Source organism: Pseudonaja textilis, chromosome 7 (genome assembly GCF_049901715.1).
Source record: "Pseudonaja textilis isolate UNSWEBS1 chromosome 7, rPseTex1.2, whole genome shotgun sequence".
In the NCBI taxonomy this organism is placed as follows: domain Eukaryota; kingdom Metazoa; phylum Chordata; class Lepidosauria; order Squamata; family Elapidae; genus Pseudonaja; species Pseudonaja textilis.
In genome coordinates this window covers 35512177-35534808 of record NC_141996.1, presented here as the reverse complement: position 1 = coordinate 35534808, position 22632 = coordinate 35512177, and the positions used below count along the sequence as shown (strand labels likewise).

Genomic DNA, 22632 nt, shown 5'->3' with positions numbered 1-22632 from the left:
AGACTACAAGTGTAGATTATTCAGAGAGCTTAATGTCAAAGAGGTTTGAGACAGAGACAGAGAAACAAAAACCTAGATTTGTCTACTTCATTACAATCCACTATTTTCAACAGTTTTCACAACTGTTTATTTCCTCATTCATTTTAATAATGGTTCAATAATGGAAATAATATATGGAGTTCAACACCATATAAGAATTGTTCTTCCGTCCACCACCACTTTATATATTGAATGAATAAAATGATGTGCTGTATCACATCTTCATAGCATTTCAGTTGTCATGTATTGGTTCAGCTATACAATAATAATTTGAAAATACAAACAGATAGCAAAATGGGTAAAACTCAGTTTGCACATAGACCATTTAAGCAAGTTCATAATTCTCTTCAATTCTCGGCAATAATTTCAAAGAAGTTTTTCTCTGTTAATAATATATTTCTTTCATTAAAAAAAACCTTTTTTATTGCTTAAGCTTTGATCGTTTACATCAAAATTGCAAAAGAATAAAAATAAAAAGCTAAGTAGAAGTTAACAACTACTAATAAAACATTACTAAATCATAAACAAACTTTCATTCTGCCTTCCTCAATGTTTTCCTAGTTTTCATTGTAAGTATTTGATGTTCAGGGACTTCATTTTTAGGAAAGCAAGTATTAAGCAAGATATTTTCACTGTAAGCTAGAAATTACAGTAAGGAAAGAGTTAGACAAAACTCTTCCTGGTATTATCTCATTAGAATAAAATGCCCCGCCTTGGAAGAAAGGTTGTACAGTATCTCTAACAGGAACAACCAGATTCTCTAGGAGTAAAGTAACTAATTTGCTTTTCTACTACAGGGCAATATAACCAACTAAGACTTTCTCGATCCATGGTTTTTCAAGACACACTTCCTAAGTAATTAAGTTCTAGGGAGATTAAGCAAGCAGAAACTTTTAAAACGGGAATTGCATTCCAGATCTATTATGTATGCACACATGGATAATGCAAGTGTCATATCCTTAAGTACAAAACGATACTGAAAAACAGGATTTTTAAAAGGAAGAAGGTAAGTACATTCTGTTTACCATATACCAAATAATAATTAAAAATATGTAATATTTAATGTTTTTAAGATAGTGTTTGTTCTCTGCTAAATGCGAGATTATTTTTGTTGTACATGTTTGAAGAAATATATCACTTTAATACAGAAATGCTAATTTGTTAAAAAGTATTTAATGCATTAAATGTAATTTCTTTTGAAAGCGTGCCAGGAAATATATTCTTCCTTCACACACATTTTCCTTTTTAAAACTGGATTACTAAAAAATAAAGAACAGAGTTTGTGGTCTGGACAATGGAGTGACTGACACTCTCATAGACCACAGAGAGATCTTGTTGTGAAGTTAACAACATCACACACAACACTAAGTGAACAATCGTGTGTGTGTTTGTGTGTGTGTGAATAAATCACATTTTGATTTGGAAATGATAATAAGTTTATATACATGTTTGAAAATAAATTAAAGAAATAGAAAATATCCTTTACTAAGACAATGTCTAAACAGGCAGTTGAGGAACTTCAGCATTTTTATTACAGGAATTATGAGAAGGGAAGTATATGTGTACATTTGTTAACAATGACATCATCTGCTGTGCATGAAAATACTGAATACAGAAACTCAGTAGTTCAGTTCAGCTATCACAAAGGATTCCAATAGTGTTAACATGAAAATTTATCCTAATTCTGAATTATGGATATTATATAAACAAAATTTATTATAGAAGTAATATTATTACTTCTTCTGCTAAGGCATATTTTCATCAACATTCTGCTACCTAAATATAGTGCAATGCGTTATTATCCCTCCTTTGCTTATAAAAATGTACAAATTATTTTGAAATTGGTTATGAATTATTTTGGTATTTGATTCATCCAAGGCAGCACGAAGAGATTAATAACAAGTTTATTGTTGTACTTTGATTTTTGTTTTAATAGACATGATTTTAAAACTTTTGATTTTAGAAAACACCTTTAGATTGAGTTGTGAATCCCATCAAGCCTGCCAAAGAACCTTGGTATATTATTTAAGAATGATACTATTTAGAGTACTCACTCTAAGTCACATTTGACCAAGTTTGATGTAATGGTTGAGAGTGCTAGCCTAGAAACCAGAATACTTTGAGTTCTATTTCTGCCTTAGGCAGAGGTCTCCAAACTTGGCAACTTTAAGACTTGTGGACTTATGCTGGCTGGAGAATTCTGAGAGTTGAAGTCCACAAATCTTGAAGTTGCCAAGTTTGGGGACCCCTGGCCTTAGGCCTGAAAGCCAACTAGGAGACCATGGACCAGTCACTCTTTTTCTGCCCAACCCACCTCACGGGGTTGTTGCTGTTAAGAAAATAGGGCAAGGAAAGAATATTATCTATGTTCCCCACCTTAAAATATTTATAAGAAATAATAAAAGCAGGAAAAAATAAACAATACAAATGGTATCTCTTTGGCTACCATCAATATGTGTAAATAGTTAAAATAAGAGGGAAGGGAGAATCCATAAAATAAATTTAACCTGAAGAATTTACAATTATTGCTCTAAAATTTGCATAATAGTATTTTCCCAATAGTATTTATCACAAGAAAATGGCAGGAAACAAGTTGCTTCTAATGTCATCTTTCTGCTAATTTTGTTTTCATTGAGGAATAGGTGAATAGGGATGCAATAAATAATTTTAGATTTCCCTAGAATGTAGTTTGGAAAAAATCATTTTGCATAAACACTGCAATCAATAGAGTTTAACTTTTTTGGAGTACTTTCAACCAGAAAATATTACCTTCCTTTGCTTCTGAAATGCTCACTTAAGATTCTTAGCATTAATGGTTTACTTAATTGCTGAGGTCTCTGCAACAGTGCTATCCAAAAACTTGTAATGTTAATTATGTACAGGTAGTCCTCGACTTACAACAGTTAATTTAGTGACCGCTCAGTACATTGGCACTGAAAAAAAGTGACAGTTTTTCACACCTACACCCGTTGCAGCATCCCAATGCTCATGTGATCAAAATTCAGACGCTTGGCAACTGGTTCATATTTATGACACTTGTGGTGTCCCAGGATCATGTGATTACCTTTTGCAACCTTTTGACAAACAAAGTCAACGGGGACACCAGATTACTTAACAACCAGGTTACTAACTTAACAACTGCAAATGATTCACTTAGCAACTGTGTGGCAAGAAAGGCATAAAATGGGTCAAAATTCACTTAACAAAATAGCAAAATAAATTTTAGGCTCAATTGTGCTTGTAAGTCAAGGATGACCTGTAATGGAGAAATATTGTATTTGCCTTTCAAATTTACAGCATAAAGTTATCAGTAACAGCAGACAAAATATTTGTAGAGAAACAACTCCTCCAATCCTAGGGATGGGAATTCAGAGATAGTATTTTTAATATTGCTCAACATATATCACATTACAATTTTACTTCTTGAAGGACTCTTACTTTCTTTCTCCCAGTAGCATTAACATAGGTCACAGATCTATGTTGATATAGTGTGATACAGTATTCAAAACTCAGGTTTGTTCTTGCAGACTGATCTAGATTGTTCTAGTTTCATTATAATCCATTGTATCCAATGACTCTACCTCATTTAACCATTCTGTCTTTCTCTGGGAATGTTAACTTAATTATCTCCACCTTGTATCATTAGGATCATACATAGTATTTGCAATAAATATCAACAATGACTTTCCAAATAAAAAGTTGTGGAAAGAACAACTTTCCACAGGCTAATTCAGGTATTGGATATATTTATCTTCTTTTAGAGTATATAACCTAAGGGCAACGTGAGATACTCAAAAGCCTCAGTTCTGGACATCATAGTCCCTCTAGAAGTTGCTGAAAAATTGTATTGATATTTCTTACATGAAAAGCAGATCAAATTATAAATACATTCTAATTTAATATGACAGTAAACAAAAGTGATGGGATAGACTTAAATTAAATTTAGTATATCCCACCCTCCAGCTACATTTTCTCTATTTACCATTCAGACCCCACTATGTCATTCAAAACCCAAGGTAATTTTTAGTCCAAATTATTTATGCATTTCTGATCTACCATATATACTACTTAGAGGCAATGATTATGTAAGAAAAAAGAAAAACATGCAGTATTACTCCAGAAAGGACTATTTAGAGTTACCAGGAAAAAAAAAACTTTTCAAGGACTTATAGACCATTTTTTTAAATGGCAAAAAAGCACGAAATAGCTCAGAAAAAAAGTGTGTGTGTTTTTTTTAAGGGAGCTTGAAAGGTACTTAGGATATTGGTGGCATATTGGTCTATTATTTTTTGCCATCTTATTCAAAAAAACTGTTGATTCCTTAGATAGATAGATAGATAAATTTATTGTCATTGTACTCAGAAACCTGAGAACAATGAAATAAGGTGCTCTTTGGACACTTCCGGTTGTCGGCTTTGCTGACAGCAGGGATTCTCCTTCTCTGCGATTCCTGCTGTGCTAGCCGCCTTGGTGCCTCCGATCCTGACGGATTTGGAGGCTAAGGCTGCCCTGTTGGGGCAGCTGAAGATAGGGGGGATCCGGACGGGGATGAGGAGCATCGCAACCCCCCCCCGCTGGCAATAACCCCCTTTTCTCAAGACGGTTCCAGCGGTGGTCTTTTTATAGCCACCATAAAGAAGCCGGCAATTGGATAAAGAATGCGCAGGAGGGAGAAGGAGTTTTCTTTTTTTTTTAAAGAAAGTTTTTTCTTGGTCGAACTGGGACCTTAAGGATATATTTAACACCTGGGAAAGTAATGACTTGGAAGCTATTGTTCCCGATTGATGTTTTCAGCTGCGAACAAAAGTGATGAAAAGGGGAAGTTACTCTCCCTCCCCTATGGAATTAACAAATGGACAAGGGAAACCAGCCTTTTGGTAGAAGGTAAAACCTAAACTCCTTTGTTATAAGTGGGAAGGGAGAGGCTTGGGAAAATAAATTTTTACTCTAAGACTTTGCTGGAGGAGATGCCTTGAAGATAAAGAGAATTTTCTTTCCCTAATTTGACTTCACCCCTAGAAAAGAAACTGTAAAAAGAAGAAGCTTCTACTCTGCCTGGACTGTTTGATGATTGTGGGACTTTGGGACTTTTGGGAACTGTTTTAAGCTTGGAAATAACTGATTGGTTTAAGAAGAGGATACAGAAAGAGAAGAAGAAACTTTAAAATGGCTCTATCTCTTGATGAACTAAAAAAACAATATCTAAAAACAAAGAAAGAAGGCAAAGATGTTATGGGAGAAGCCCTTTATTTCCTAGATATGGCGCTTGCTATGTGTCAGCAAATTAAACAACAGCTGGAAGAAACCGAGGAAGAAGAAGCCATTTTTAATGAACTAAACGGTGTGACTAAGAAAGAAAGGAGAAAGAGAGGAGCGAAAAGGAAGGACTTAAGAAATAAAAAAATATTTATGAAAGAGAAAAAGAAGATGCAAAAACAACAGAATGCTAGAAAGCAAAAGGAAAGAGGAATGCAGAAAGGGAAATTAAGAAGGCAGAGGTTTTGAGAGGAGGGGGTAAAAAGTTTAGGCGGGCTAAGAAGGAAAGGGAAAAGGGGGAAAAAAGTTACAAAGATATAAGACAAGATGGAGATAAGGAAATTTCTTTCAGGGATAATGGGTAATATATGGGTTTTTTTTTAAAAAGGGGGGGGATTCTGCAAAGTACACATGAGTATTGTAATAGTGGTATTTGTATTATAAGTAGATAACCAGAACTTTTAAAGATCTAATAAAAGGCTAAAATATCAAGGTATAACTTTAAAAGGTTTAATAATGAATGATAATAAGTTTTAATAAAATACTAAAGGGAATGTTTAAAATATTAGTTTGAATATAGAGTTTAATGGATTAATGTGTTGATTGTTATGGATTTATTATTTTAGTATTGGTTTTTGAAATAGTAGAATGTACTAAGCAGAATCTGATTGGGATTTAGGTGTTATTTTAAATTTTAACTTAGGGGAATGATAGAAAGGCATCATACTCCGATTAGTGATTCCAGGGAAACTATTCTTTCTTAAATTGGAAATGAGACAGATGTAAATGGAGAAATGGACAAAAGATATAAAAATATTTTTTTTAAAAAAGCAAGATTAAATATATAAAACAGAATTAAGATGAGGCAAAAGTGGAGAGGAGTTATATAATAGATATAGAATGGTAAATAAGATGGGTAATGGTATATAAGAAAAGCGTGAATACAACTGAGTCCATACAAAAAGAGGTAATCTGGGGCCAAGTTACTTTCTAGAAGAAAGTTTTATGTTTTTTATGTCTGTGTTTTATGTGTGTGTGTTTAATTAAGAATTAATAAAATCTCGGAAGAAGACTAGATGAGAATAATTATAAACAAGCCAGAGGGAAATATAAAGTTGATGACTGGATAGCAGATAAATCGGAAAGGAAATATGATTGAATAATGATTAAAGAGAAACAATGTGGAATTTGGTAAAGGGAATTTACGTGTTTATATGGAAATGGGATAAATTATAAGTATGTGATATAAAGCAATATGTTACCTGCCTTGTAAGGATCTACAATGGAAAGAGGTTTTATGTTTTTAATGTTTAATGATGTTTTGTCTTGTTTGTTTGTTTGTAAAATCAATAAAACTTGTTTAAAAAAAAAAAGAAATAAGGTGCTCTTTCACAACATACACTGAACAACACCAAAAGACATATACAAATAACAATGTAAAACAAATTAAAACAAATTATACTGATGCTAAAGTTTTTTTTTGGGGGGGGGTGTGAGGTTATAAAGGTAGTCCTCATTTAGTTATCTTGGACAGGGACCATTTGCAGTTACAATAGTAATGAAAAAATAACTTTGTAATCAATATCAATATTTACAATCTTCATAGCATTTCTTGCTCTATCCCCTGCCGTGTGTATGTATGTGTGTGTGTTCACCACTGCATTTACTTAGTACCTTTTACCATGTTTTTTCCTCCCCTCCCCCGCTTCCAGAGTAGAGACATTGCTTTTAAAAAGCCATCTCTTGCTGAGCTGCTTTTTCCGGAGCATGTCCCTAAAAGTGCTAACTGCAAGGTAACAAGCTTAAATGCAGGATGGCTGCTGCTGCCTGAAATTGACAAAACTTTAATCAGTTACACGCTGAAGGCTTTTGTTGGTCTCACAACTGAAATAGGAAAAGAGCTGGTACTAGTTCTTCCTTTACAATGTATAGCTGCTTACTTCTTTCATCTTCAATGAACACAAGTACAAACATCAATTCTCTTCTTGCTAATTATACCAGCACTGGGGGAGCATACCAAAGGATGGAGAAGTGGCAAAAAAGAGTTACAATATTTACGCTTTTATCTGGCTTCCTCAAGAGTTTTGGATACCCTCTCCACGGTTTGGGTTCCCCCAGATTTTTGGAGTCATAACTTTCTGACACTATAAAGCAAAGGAAACTGAAATAAAATTGTAAGCACAGTTGCAAATCACATTATTTTTACTTAGCAACCATTTTTCTTAATGATTGAGTTGCTGGTCACACAAGTGTAGTTGTTCAACAAAGACAACCGGTAAGAAGTTATATTGGATTTTGTACTGTTGGGTCTCTGACACCCAGACACTTTGCTCCATTACACTCTCCATGGCACTTTGCCAATGGTAGTGACCTGGAACTAGTGCTAAACATCTCTTAAGTTTTCTCTTTGACAGTGAAGTGTTACCATTTGATATATCAACTGACTTCCATTGGGAAGGACAGAAATTTCTGGGAAATGCTTCCTACCACATTCTGGGGAAGAAATATTATCTATAGTGGTGGACATAGAAACAGTCCTGTAAATGTTCAAACAGTGATGTTTAAGAATGAGATCATCAGGAGTCTTTCTAGTATTGATACTTCCAGGACTAATTAATTTTTGCAGGAATCGCTTTATGTAAGGAAATCTGTCCTTTCTTTATATCCAAAAAAGTGTTCCAATATTGCAACCTGCACAATGGAGTCAACTATTTATTTTCTCTGATAACTGGGAAATTAAGTTTTTGAAAGTTTGGGAGTACTGATTGCATTTTTTTCTCCCTTTAGTGGATAGGAGAGCAAATAGATATGAGTAGATATGTGCCTCCTTCAATTTGCAGTGTGCCTCTATGGCTACATCATCTAAAAATGAATCTTCTCAAGGCTAATTAAAATATGAATGAGAACCCTGTACTAGATCTTTCTGTAAGCCAAGATGATAGAGATATTTAAGTACCCTCCTATGATTTCTTTTCTGTAACATAAATTTGAATATTTTACATACCAATTGATTCATTTTAAGTCTACATTGGCCAGTGGTGTATTAACCATTAAGCAGACTAACCACGTGCTTAGGGCACCAGGCACAAAGTGGGCACCACAAAAACTTTTATGTAGCCTAAGCTTGGCTTCGTTTGTACAGTATGTACAAAGGAGGGGAGCACCAAGATTTGTCAATGTTAAGGGCAACAGTGAGTCTTAATCCACCACTGACATTGGCCAACCAGAGCTTGTGCTCTGGTGGTGTGAAAACTAAATAAGAACTCAAGTTCTTCTTAACGGCACTGGATCAAACACCTGAATCTTCAAGAAATATTCTAAACTCCAGAAGAGCAACTGTTATTTTTCTTTCTGAGAGAATCTGAGTGAATTGGCTGAAAGGAAATCTGATGGCTTTACCATGGCTTTAGATTTATGTTTGTAAGAAAAATGCGTCTGTGCTTTTTTGATTCCACAGGTGTGCATAATCTGACAGTCTTCTAATCATCACAGGGAAGAAAGATTGCTTGTTTGCATCCTATTCTCAAAAAGAAATGCTGTAGCCTAGATTTCTAACTAATGCATACAGACTGGTAATTTCTTAAAGAGAGAAAAAAAATTATAGAAATAATACTATAATTAAAGCAAAGGTACTTTCTAATTCTGAAGATGAAGTGGTAATTGAAGGAAGTGTGATATATTTTTCTTAGTCATATCTCCCAAAAATCAATTGTCTGTATTTAAAATGATGTGTAAAGTACCACCAATGCTCCGTGTTTGGAACAACTTTGGAGAGTCATTTGAAGTTGAATAGAAGAGTAGTTCTGACAGTGGAAGGGTAAGAAACATTAATTCCAAGTATAAGCATTTAAGAGGTCCATAGACCAATATTTTTTTTAAAAAGACAAAAAATTCAGGGTATGCTGCTGTAAAATTTCATTCCTTTCCTGCCTTGACTAGCTTATTTCTCCCATAGGAGACCACTCACAGTATAAGAGTATACTACTCATTGGTAGAGTATAGAGTATAAAACTCATTGGCAGTATCGGATTACCAGCCATGGTGGTGTAGCGAGGGGGGGGGGGAATTGAAAATAAAAAGAAAAGAATGGTGAAAAGATGATATCAGAAAAGGACTTGATGGCAATGTGGCTACAATACTCATAATGAACTCCTAAAACCTTTCATTTTATCTGCATTTTAACTCATCATTTATTTTTAAATTACTTGATTTTTCTTACTTAAAATACAGTAATATGCTACTGGGTCTTATTTTATATAAAGTACACTTGCAGTCATGGAGGAAAGGAAGAAGTGACAATAGATGAAAATAAGGCATTTGGATATGAAGGCTTTTGCAGAGCATTTGTACTGGAGCAATATAGGACTAGATCAAGGGACAGCCTCTTTCTCTTTTAGGAAAGAAGGGATTATTATACTTATTTCTAAAATGTATGGAAGAGATATTAGACCTTTTCAGGTCTTTGGATTAAAAATGAAAAAAGTGCTATGAACACAAGATAGCATCTGTTTCCAATAACCAACTGACCTGAAACAGCAGACAAATGCTTGATTCCAATGACAAATACATCCACTTTAAAAAGCTGTAAATAATTACTATATTTGCAATTTTACCCATTCTGAAAAACTGTACAGCCCTAATATATGTGTATTAAAATACTAGTTTATATGTTGATCATTTTTGCCAAAAAAGGATAAAATGCAGGAAAGAAATAACATACCAGTATTAAGATTTGAAAAATAGTGTGCATTTCAGTTTCCATATAGCTTTCGAAACAGCTTTCCAAAACAGATGCAAAGAGTCTACAAGAAATTGTCTGCTATACTATTTGGCAAATTTCTGCAACTTTTCTTTATAAGAGTTTCTGCTGTAGTCTAATATGATTGTGGATTAATAAATGCTAATGCAAGTGATTTTAATTCTTAGGTATACACTGCTGCCTTGGGTTTAATACTTCTGAACTTTAATATATTCAAGAGAAGATGAAAGACCGCCTTCAAGAGCTTAAACTAAGAGCCAAAGAACTACAATTATTTGAAGAGAACAACCATGCTATTAATGCTATTAGAGAGGAACAAGGAGAATTTGAACAAGCAGCTGTTATTTTTGAAAAGGAGCCCATAACTGAAAGGTACTTACATGAAATACAACAACTTCATAATGACATTAATCGTTTGGCAATGGATGTTCAAAAATTTAATCGGCAGCAGAAAAGTTTGATGGCTTCCATGAGAAGATTCAGTGTGCTTAAAAAAGAATGCAGCAATACAAAAGCAATTAAAGCTCAAGCAGAGCACATTAATAAAGGCTTGGATGATCTTTCAAAAATAGTGAAGAGGGAAGAAAAAGAACATAGCTCATCATCTGCCCTTAGAAGAGTCCTCCGTTCTCAGCGTGCAGTCCTATTCCATCGTTTCCAAAACATAATGATTATGTACAATAATGCCATAACAACCAAACAAGAAAAATGTAAGGATTTCATTATGCGTCAGCTGGTAGTGGCAGGAAAAGAAGTATCGGAGGAAGAACTAAATAATATGGTTGAACAAGGGAAATGGGAGATCTTCAATGAAAATCTGCTCACAGAAGTCAAGATTACTAAAGCCCAGTTATCTGAGATTGAACAAAGACACCGAGAACTGGTCAGTCTGGAAAATCAAGTGAAAGACTTAAGAGGCCTTTTTTTTCAAATCTCACTTTTGGTAGACGAACAAGGTGAAATGATCAACAGCATTGAAATGGAAATCATTAATGCTCAGGATTATGTCCAAATGTCAAGAGAAAAGTTCAGGCTGGCAGCTAAGTATCGAAAAAAGAATCCATGCAAAACATTGTGCTGTTGGTGCTGCTCCTGTTGCAAATGATTTGTCCTCTGGGCAATTAAAACTAAATATTTAATAGGACTGAAGATGTTATAGGGAAAGTGGGTTTGCTGTACTACTAAGAATATGTACAATTTTTTCACATGATATTTGCTTTCCTTAGTTACATGTCTCTAATGCAGAATTTGCTGAGAGAAGAATTCACTATACATTGAAAATAACAAAACGGATCGCATCCAATGTTCACCATGTCCTATTCCTTGCTACAATTGTGAAGAGGGGAATAGTCTTGTCCTTTCTAAATGCTGCTTTAAAAACATGAATGTGACACAAAGGAGTATTATTATCAATGCATTATGATATTACAGCTACCCGTGAAGCAGCTGTTTGAGACAACAGTTACAGGAACTGGGCATGGCTATCTAGTGAAGAGACGGACCAGGGGAGACATGATAGCAGTGTTCCAATATTTGAGGGGCTGTCACAGAGAGGAAGGGGTCAAGCTATTTTCTAAAGCGCTTGTAGGCCAGACAAGGAATAATGGATGGAATCTGAACAAGGAGAGATTTAACCTGGAAATAAGGAGAAACTTTCTGACAGTGAGAAAAATCAACCAATGAAACAGCTTGCCCTTGGAAGTTGTGGGAGCGTCATCACTTGAGACTTTCAAGAAGAGATTGGGCTACCATTTGTCCGAAATGGTGTAGGGTCTCCTGCTTGGGCAGGGGGTTGGACTAGATGACCTACAAGGTACCTTCCAACTCTGATTATCTGTTATCTATTACAAAGGCACAACTGTACTGTCATATTTAATTTTAGTGAAGTTCCCAGAAATTAAATGCAACTTCTTAGCAATTTTGTTCAAATAGTTTGGATAAAGAAAAACTGCAAACCTATTGTAACATGTTAGGATGTACAGGAAGTTTTCAGTTTACTTCCATTTGTTCAGCAACTGTTCAAATTTATGACCTCCAACCTTCAGCCATCTCAGTACCCTTGAGATCATGTGATTACAATCCAAGCAGGCATTTGGATGTCCAGCTCATAGTTATATGTCATTTGATCACGTTTGTGACCTTCCTTGCTATTTTCTCACAAGAAATGTCAATGGGAAAGCTGGCAGAGAAGATTGCAAGTCACCCCAGTAGGATCCCCCAGCTTACCTGCATCCACACGACATGCTCTAAGACTATCCTGCAGTCATAAAAAGCTATGTCATGTGACTGCATTACTTACCGATGGCAATCTCAGTTGCAATCATAACCCCAAGACATGCAGGTCATTAAAAAGCAAGTGGTGGGAGTCCCAAGGCAAGGAGCACAAGGGTGGAAGTGAGGGGAGAGCCTGGGAGGCCCAACGCAGTAGTGCTATGAGAGGCTCGGCGGAAGCTGGGGATGTCTTGAGAGATCGAGCATAAGCTGAGCATGAATTGAAGGAGACACAGTAGGGGTTCATTGCAATCTACATGTGAATTGGGGGAAGCTGGACAGAACTTAGGAAGCCATGTAGGCTGAAAGTGAGCTCTGGAGAATAAGGAGATAATGGCAAAAGCTGCACACATGCAGGGTGGCTTACCCAAGTGACTTGTGACTTTCCCTGCTGCTTCCCCATGAATTTTGTTTGTCAAAGCCTGCCATGAAATGTGGTAAATGGCCATCTTATGAGTACAGGTCTTTGTGACATAATTGTGACCTGGTTCCTTATCACCCAATAGTGGTCATGGGACTATGGTGCTGTAACGGCTGGAACCTTGGGGATGGGTAATATACTTGCTTTTTTCAAGGCTACTATAACTTAGGATAGTGAAAGTTAATGATGAAACCACACACTTAAAACCAAAATCAAGATTATAGACTCAGGCAAGCACACTGCTGCTGTATATTAGATATTCACATTGTACATGGATATCTAATCCTTCACATTAATTAGCATCATGTTACTGATGCTGCTAACTGCCGCAAAGCTAGTTCACCCCCTGTGGTGCACCATGGATGAACTAGCAATCTTAGACTGCCAGAACTACTCTATGGTAAAAAGCACTGTAGACTTCCCTGGCTCCTCATTCTATCCACCTTGGAAGGATGAAAGGCTGAGTCAACCTTGAGCCTGGTGAGACTGCCAAACTGCTGGCAGCCGGTGATTAGCAGAAATAGCCTGCAGTACTGCATTCTAACCACTGCGCCACTGCGGCTTTTATATACTTTGCCTCTAATAAATCACAACAGAATAATCTGGGCAAGTATACAAATATCCGGAAAACAAACCAATGAGTGTGTTAATACTATGTACTAAAAAGGAAGATAGAAATTTAGGCATAATCATGGGTAGTCTTGAGAAATGACAGGCCATAACTATGACTCACACTCCAAAACTATGTATGACCTTGTTTCAAAGTTATGACAGCTGTAGTGCCACCATAGACATTCGCCGTATGACAGATCATAGGGATGCTGCAGCACCCTCCATCTCTCTTTCCCCCTATCCCATCCCGATGGAACTTATAGCATTTGGGCCTGCTCCCCAACGCTCCTGGAAGCAGTCACCATTTTTAGGCCCCTGACAATTCCTTGGTGGCTGCTTTCAAAACTTTGTGCGCCAATCAGCTGGCCAACGTTTATTTGTAAACATAGCTGTGTCTGCCGTTCTCCTAGTACAATGTAAAAAGCTTTTAACCTTTGTATTATCCAAAACTGAGACTTGTTTCAATAGAAAAAAATAAGCGTCAGTAAGCCTACCATCACATACTTTTTTCTCTTAGCAATGGTTTGTGAAGTATGTCACAAAAACTGGATTGACACTTAATATTAAACTATAATCAGGTAATTCTCAGATTATGATGGCAATCGGAACTGGGATTTCCATTGCTAAGCAATGCAGTCGTAAAGCATAATGCCATATGGCTACACCGCTTAGCAATAGCACTTAGACTTATATACCACTTTACAACCCTCTCGAAGTGGCTTACAGTGTCAGCATATTGCCGCCAACAATTTGGGTCCTCATTTTACCTACTTTGGAAGGATGGAAGGCTGAGTCAACCTTGAGCCTGGTGAGATTTGAGCTGCCAAATTGCAGGCAGCCGGGAATCAACAGAAGTAGCAGTACTCCACTCTAACCACTATGCTACCTTGGGTTAGCATCAACAATCCTGGCTATTGTCACGATCCCAGGACCACGTGGGTCGAGTCCCAAGCAAGGAGCATGGGGCCAAGGGAGTATAAAATGCAGCTGTTGGATGTATGGATGTTGTGGACAGTATTACAGAATGTGGGTGGGATTATAAATTGTAAGATATAATTCACCTGAACAGTAACTAACCACAATTTCCTGGGAATGGGAATGTAAAGGATTATCATTTTTTAACAATTATAAGATAACCCATCCCCACCCCAGTTCGATGTCTAGAATCTGTATTTATATATAAGCAATCGTTATTCTAAAACAAGTCTTTCATTCTACCTAAAATGATAGCATTTCTTCTTTTTCTGATAACCTTTCATGCACTACCAGAAAAAAAAATCCTATTTAAATATCAACTTCCTCCACTAACATATAATATAAAAAGCCCTAAAGTCATTAGTTTAGCTTGTGTTAGTTTAAAAAGACAAGATTCCTTTGGTGAATATCTACTGCTTTTAGCCTTCTGGAATTACTGAGGTAGTAAAAAAAAATCTAGACTGGTATAAGGAAAATACAGTTAACATATTATACAGGGTTTTATATTCTGTAAGCCATCTTGAGTCACAGTGTGCGAATAGGCGGCAATATAAATTCCATAAATAAATAAATAAACAAACAAATAAATAATAAGGGCTTGAAATCCTTCTTCATATTGCTGAGCCAATTTTCAGCAACCTCGCCAGCACAACTGCTTTCCTAAATAATTAGTTAATATAAAAAGTTTTCACAGCAAATCATTCAAATTATTTATCAATTCTGATTATTTAAAATCACAATTATTTAAATATTTTCAAACTAAAAACATTTTTCAGACTTAGATTCAAACACATAGGCAAACATTATTAACAATAAGGAATGTCAAATGCCAACCAAAACACTTCAGATAGCAACAACCTATTTGTACATGTAAAAGATTACGTTTATTTTTATGGATACAATGAGTAAATTTTTCTATTGTAAATAATGAGAATTCTTCTGGGATACAAATATTCTCCGGAGCAATTGAGTATTTGGAAATTCTGCAGCAACATGAACTATCTCAATGTTATTACCTGAATTTTCTGCCATATTATAACCAAGAATAAAAGATGAAAGAAATGGAATCTGTAAAACCACAGCAAAATGCAGAAGATAATGTTTTTAAAATATCCTTTTTTTCACAAATGCATTATAAAAAAGTTCAAAATACTGCAACCTTATAAGGCTTTTCTACTAAGAACATTTATGGGAGAATATTATGCATCACAATATTTCTTTGAAAATTCTATCCGATTAGAACTATCTTAACATTTTGTTAATTTTTTTAGTTTGTTTGATAATGTCGGTTCTCAGAAGTTAATAATATGTAGAATGCATCAATTGCACCCTCTTCTGTTGGGCATGCATAGCTCTCTAATGATATTTGTAATAGACCATTTACATTTTAATACTATATCAATCATCAATAGTCAAAAATCAAATAGTCATAATAATCATAATAGTAAAATATTTACTACCATAGAAAAGACTAGCATATAAAAAAGAGTATACAGAATCATTGTGGACTTTATTTATGTAACACAATTTCCCCATTATGTAACAGTAGCACACTCATTTTCAATACATCATATTTAAATATCTTTAAATTTATGTTACTTACACTAATACAGGTTTCCCTGATATCTTGGGATGTCTTAGAACTTCTGAAATTGTTTCTTTTGTCTCTTCCATTCTTTCCACATCACTTGAATCCACAACAAATACTACTCCATAGGATTCAGCATAGTAATTTTTCCAAATGCCCCGGATACGTTTTCCACCTCCCAAGTCAAAAATTGTGACTTCAAACCATCGTTGTTTAAGTTCAATTTTAGAAAAGCCAACTGTTGGAGCCACATCTTCAGGCGATTCTGGTAAAATTGAAATATACTATGAGAGACAGTTAGATGAAACTTGAATAAGAATTCTGATTTATTCTAATAAACTAATAATGTACTGAATTGTTTGAGTATCCCACAGGTACAGTTCAAAGAATAGGCAGTATTGAGTTATTTGTAAAAATAATAAAGGCAAGATACAAGTAAATAAATAAAAAATATTGCCAACATTTTATATTTTCCCCAAAACAATATACAGAGGCAAACAGAACTGAGGGTTAGCAATTATCTGGAGTTGGAAAGAAATTACAAGGCTTCATACTTGTAGAATAAGAATAAAGAAAAGAAGCATGGGGATTACTCCTATATTACACTACTCATAAATTATACAGACATCTAATTGTTATATAATAGTTATATTCAAATTACAAACTGTACTATATGTAAGAATATCTAAACAGCAAGTAAATATATTTCTATATGAAAACAAACAACATTTATTATGACTTGACCTATTATGAATTCGGATATGACCAATTACCCTTCATTAATTCCAAGCTATAATAGAGACCTATACTAATGCTAAATATTTTATTTTACTGTACAAGTAAAATTTTTAATCGTTAGTTTATGAGCATATCAAAGGTAATACTTCTTCCAGAACAACAGTAATATTACAATAAAGCATGCTTTTATTGAAAATGTATTTCAGACTTTCACTATAAAGAATTTTAATGAAACTTGTTAGCCAGGATCTAGAGAATTCCATATGCAGTGTTGATATACTAGGGGAACTGAATGAAGTGGATTTCCCTAACATACATAGACTTTCCTGAGAACAGCCGCTTAAATAAATGGGGCAGATAAGCCTTAGGTGTATATGAGCTCTTTTTAGTCAGTTGATATATTCAGTAGATTTAGGGTATTCTAAGATATCTAAAATATGCACAAGAAACCAATAGACAAGCATACAATTATGCGTATTTCTACCAACCAAAGAAGAGCTAAATAAATGATGTAAGTTAAAATATGAAATCCGTATTATTTTCAGAGATGCTTCCCTGTTTTGGACTGCCATTTGTCAGAAATGGTGTAGACTAGATAACCTACAAGGTCCCTTCCAACTTTGATTAGCTGTTATCTGTCTTTAAATTCTATGGATGGGGATGGTTGTGGTTATACTTTCTTTCTCCCAAAACAATGAGATATTATGTGACTTAACAAAGTAAAACATTACAGTAAGTATCCAATCCTGATTACAACAAATAGTCTAGTTTAAACATGAAAAAATGTTTTAACAGTAATATTTTGAAAATTGTAGATTTAAAAAGAATATGCAACTTACCTCCTTGGATTCCTTTTACTGTTGCAGTCTTCCCAGCATTATCAAGACCCACCATGATCAATGTCACCTTCCTTTGAAATACCAACAAAAAAGGAACAAAAAGGAATTAGAATGTTGTCCTTAAAAAAGCACATATTTAACAACAAATAAATATACTTTCAATATTACTATTCAAAACCAAATAGCAAAGATTCAACAAAGATTTCATCTATTTTACAAAGTGCAGGTAAGTAAGCGGTTTGTAGCAAATTCTAAAACACATGGAAAAATATAGGAAGGGGAAAGGAGCAGCAGAGAAAGACTTAACTCTTATTTCATTAAATGATTTGAAATGCTTATTTCCAGTTTTTGCCATCTAGGCTGAGTTGCTTTTTATAGGATGAGCTACCAAGAGACTCACCTGCTGTCTCTTAACAGTTTATGACTATTTTCTTTTCTATTACTTTTTCAGTTTCCTCAAAAATTTCTCACATAAGCCTTGTTCTCTGTAAACAAGGCTAATGAATAACTGAAGTATGCCTAATGTAAGATTTTTGCAGCATGGCCAACAGAATAGGCAAAAAGCACCAAAAAAATCTGTCATAACCTTAAAATGGATATTATTCTTATGTTTTGTTTCTCTCTGATCTTAAGATGAACTCCCTCGCCCATTCTTATATCCCCCCATATATCAATAACACTTAATGCATCAAATATATATGACATAATTAATTTAAATTAGAGAAAATCTTCCTTTACTTCATAATATTTCAGATAATATTTTGCCTTGGTCTGTTCTATGTAAAAATGAGTTAACTACAGGTCTACATATCTTCATACTTGCTCTACCATCTATAATCTTCAAAGTTACTAAAATGAATATTTTAAAGCCTGGTTATTTACCTGATGGGTTCTCGCCACCGCTTTAGCCAGCTGCAGCAATTGGCCATCAGACTGTACATTCCTTTCCAACAGCCATTCAAAGTACCAAATAAACCGCAGATATGGTATGTTGACTAATTCCAGAATATTCAATGAAGGTGAACTCACAGTTGAAGAGATCAATTTGAATATTGCCTTATTACCAAAATAAAGAAAGGAGAGAGTAAGAATACACAATAAGTTATTGGGAACTTTATTCTTTCAAACTGATTTCACTAAAGAACTACCGGTACTTCTATAACATAGCAAGCACTTTGCTAAATTGAGCCTTTATTTTGTGGAGCCACATTTATTTAAACTGTTGTATTTACAGCAGACTGCAGCACACTCATCTTTTATCCAAGAAAAGCCATTTTTAGATAGTCATGCATATGAAATAATATAGCCATAGTTTTCTACCACATTATTTAATCAGGAAAGAATTGACTGAATATCCAATCAAAAATTGGATTTGTAAAAGTTACATTCAGCAAAAACAGGATATTCCCATAATTCCCAGAATATAAAATATTTTTATTAAAAAGTTAAAACTAAACAAATCAAAGGGAAAAGGAAACTAACACAGGTTGAATAAATGAAAATAGAATAAAAATTAAAAGCTTTCTTCATTGTCAAATGGATAGAAAAGTGGGCCATAAATCCAAAGTATATTATTTAAAAAATAATAATTTACTGTATTCAAAGCAGGCAGGAAAGAATTAACAGTTATTTAAATGCAATAAATACAATATTTCCTAGAATTTTCATACTACAGGCACACTTCTGGGCAAGCACTGACTAGACAACCACTATCAAAAAGACTGGTAACAAGGCAGAATCATCTTACAATCTCCTTAACATAAATACATAATAAAGTAGGTCATTCTATAATAAATGAATTAAAAAAAGAGAGGCACATCATAAAATCATTAACAGTACTATCTGTAAAAAGTATGCATCAAATTGTGACATGTATTATTTGTAAGACACACATGCAATATTGTTTCATTAATATATTATTCAATTAAATCAGATCTGCTGCAGGCTGTAGGCTGCTTTGTAGAATGTACCCAAAAACTTCTAATAGAGCATATGTATGTGGTTTTAAAAAATGCAGTTAAAGATGTAATTAACGGCACTGGAATTAGAACCAGTAATTATAAAAGCAATAGATTTATTTATGATTAAGGAACAGGTCTGAGAGCTTCATGGGTGGCTTTTAAATCGTACCTAAAGTTCATTCTGCAGCTTATTGTCTGATTGAGCCATCTAATTTTTCAACACTACTTCATACAGGCTTAAGTGTTTTATGACACTTTATGTACATCTAATGTAAAGAATACAACTATGATTAATGTATAGATAATTCTGATTCATGCTGCTGACTCTCCTCAAATGCTACAGGCAAAGTCAACTTTCCTTCTTGATAGTGTATTAAACAGCTCAAATAATTACAAAACACTGTAATCCCTTAGACTAAATATGCACACTCCCAAAAAGTGTTTTTGTGAGCTATTATACAAACTTAAAAATAATTGTAAGCTTTGGTGCTATATCACAAAGTCACTGCTTCTGCTTTTATATTCTGCGTTGTGCTGTTCTCTGCAACAAAGCAGAATAAATATTAATTGCATTTCATCATCCATTTTAAATTCCTGTGTCATAAGCTCTAGACATGAGCGTGTTCACACGCGAGACCCACCGACTAGGACAGTTATTCAGTGCCACTAAAACTTTGGGCTGGCGAAAGACTCGTATCAGCGGTGCCCAACAGCCTAGTACTGAACAATTTGGACCGAATTATGAGAACTGCCCTGTTACAGTGATTTATTAGTGCGGCTAGAGAGGGAGAGGGGGAAGGAATGCGCCAAGCCTTCGGCCTGTAACAAGCAGGCCAGGTACCTCCCTCGCCCCCACGTTAAATTAGATTCAGAAAGTTCTCCCGCCCCCGAGGGCCTCCTGACCGTCTTCTCGTCTCCCCGTCGCTGAGAAATCCCATAGTAGCCATAGATTCTCGGGGCGGCACTTCTGCAAAGTCACGTGACCGCGCTTCTTTCGCAGGTTTATCTACGTTATCACGTGATGCTCCCGGAGTATGCTTATTGGCTAGTCTCCGATAGCAACAGTGCGCAGGAAGGACGCGTAACTACGTCGGTCTCCCTTAGCTACGAGTGGGGGAGAGGGAGCGGAGGGGGGGGAAGAGAATGAGGGAGATAAACAGAGACACCGCAAATGAGTAAAGGAAATAGCCAATGAAGGATTCATTGACTGATGGCACCCACCAATCATTGGTCCCGCAAGGAGGCAGGATTTAGTTTCCAGAGTGACGGACGGGCGCCTGGAATTCTTGAATTGGATTGCCGCTTTATTCCCTGTGCGCGTGCGCTCCTGCAAAGTGACTGGGGGGGAGGGGGGACTGTGAAGATTTTTCAAAGCTATGTAGCCAGATTCAATATAATCTCATTCTTAAATAGTGCCAAAAAATACTTTGGTAGTCTACTGCATGATCACAGATCTGGAGAAGTTTAACATTTCCACATGTTTTGCAGAGTTTATGCACCGAAGACAAATTCCTTATGTGTCCAATCACACTTGACCAATAAAGAATTCTGTTTCCTCCTTAGGACAACAAACAGAGTAGGACCTACAGGACTATTGATCCTACCTAGAGTCAAGCACCTTGTAATTCAATAAGACTTTAATCACTTATTTTTGATCCAGTACTAATAAGTGATCCAGAAAAGCACCTTGCTACTTCTACTCTAAAGGAGTCTCATCAAGCAACGTTTTTCTCTTTGTTTTTAATGATTCTAAGGTCTTTGACCAATGTGGGGTCACAAAGAGAAGAGAACTTCTGAAGTAGTTCAGATGTCATTTGAAAAACTGTCCTGATTCCTGTTTTAAGCACCTTCTGATTGAGGGCAAGATTTGTTCTTTTGAATCAGACAACAAAAATAATTTAAGCTACCTTAGCAGTAAGATATCCTTTATTTCCCACCAAAAGCTATCTTGGTAAGACATAATTTACTATATTAGAAATGATAAATGTTTCAAAAATGTATGAATTTTACTTGTTTTGCTGAGTTTCTTCATTTATTTTAGCCAATTTGAAATGTATGTCACCACCACTTCCACTCCTAGCTTGTTGAGGAATTATGACTTACATAATTCTATATGCACTATATCTATTTGGTTTATCTTAAATTTAATTAGAATGTCATTCAAATGGAATCATTTACATGATGGATTGAGATAAAAAAAGCTTGTACATGTATTGTGTCCTCAAGTTTGAACAAATGGATTTCCCTGTGTGGACTGATGTTTTGTTTGGTTTTTATTAAATGGCCTTTGTAAAAACAACTATCCATTCACAATTATCAAATAAGTGTCTCTTATTACAGGAAGTATTTTTAAAAAAATTGTGAGTATATCTGGTCACTTATCTTGGCAGGATTACAAAACTGGTTGCCCTTGCCAATTTTTTTTCCAGTTTCCTAGTGTAACCAACAGAAGTCCCTATTTAGCTTCAGATATCAGCCAAGCTACTACTGCTGAGGCTTTCTGTCAGATGCTAAGAATGAGGTATACACATTAAGTTCCAGTGTTATTGCCCATGTCTAGTCAATTAACAGCCAGCATCAAATTCACACCAGATGAGTGAATGGAATTTGAAAGTTTGGACTTAAATCTTTTGTGGGAATGTAAGGATTCCAGGTTGATAACTATGCTCCCGACTCTGCCTGTCCTTTTCTTATACTTTCTACAGTGATCAGACTTTTAAAGAGGCAAAGCTTCTAATCCATCAAAGTATATGCCAATAAACTGGTTGCTGTTCAAACCTGGCCATCATGGATACAAAAAAAAAAAAAAAAAAAGGAGCTCCATGCATCAACTATTCTTTTGAGGACCCTCCCTAACCCCCAAAAGGCCCAAAATGGCTGCCTTAAGAATTGCAGATACTTTAGTGACTATTTAACCACACAAAAAAAAAAATATCAAGGGCAACTTCACCAATGGTCATGATTCCTCTAGCTTTTGGAGTGTAACATTGACAAGCAGGTCCATGTAGGACTGCAGCATTGTAACACAAGCCTAGATTTATCTAGATTTTTTTTAGTTAATAGGATTCACTAACAGATGCCACTTAAAATCCCATGCAGATTTCTTTCTTGTTCTTCAATAAGCTATCTCTAGTCAGAATTCAATTGTAATATGTAATTAAAGCCAAGACTGA

The 22632-nt window shown here is 35.1% G+C and overlaps 2 protein-coding genes across 5 annotated transcripts in view; one reads left to right on the top strand and one right to left on the bottom strand.

Moving 5' to 3' along the window:
• ARL13B (ARF like GTPase 13B) overlaps positions 1-20436 on the bottom strand; it is a 40107-nt gene extending 19671 nt beyond the window's left edge. For 2 of the 3 annotated variants that reach the window (XM_087937438.1, XM_026700754.2), the window contains exons 1-4: positions 20363-20436; positions 18381-18554; positions 17499-17569; positions 15937-16186 (exon numbers count right to left, since the gene is read on the bottom strand). In XM_087937438.1, coding sequence (XP_087793564.1) covers positions 15937-16186; positions 17499-17569; positions 18381-18439 — 380 coding nt within the window. In that variant the 5' untranslated portion in view covers positions 18440-18554; positions 20363-20436. Of the gene's footprint in view, positions 1-15936; positions 16187-17498; positions 17570-18380; positions 18555-20100 lie in introns of all 3 variants that reach the window. The other variant, XM_026700752.2, reaches the window with a different exon arrangement.
• Positions 585-11440, top strand: STX19 (syntaxin 19). 2 transcript variants are annotated; one of them, XM_087937439.1, is made up of 2 exons: positions 585-810; positions 10222-11440. In XM_087937439.1, exon 2 carries the CDS (start codon positions 10278-10280, stop codon positions 11157-11159), a length of 882 nt encoding a protein of 293 aa, XP_087793565.1. In that variant the 5' UTR covers positions 585-810; positions 10222-10277; the 3' UTR covers positions 11160-11440. The 2 variants fall into 2 exon arrangements, with proteins under 2 accessions (XP_087793565.1, XP_026556542.1); XM_026700757.2 differs by having other exon boundaries at positions 587-1045.
• Positions 20437-22632: the final 2196 nt, after the last annotated feature.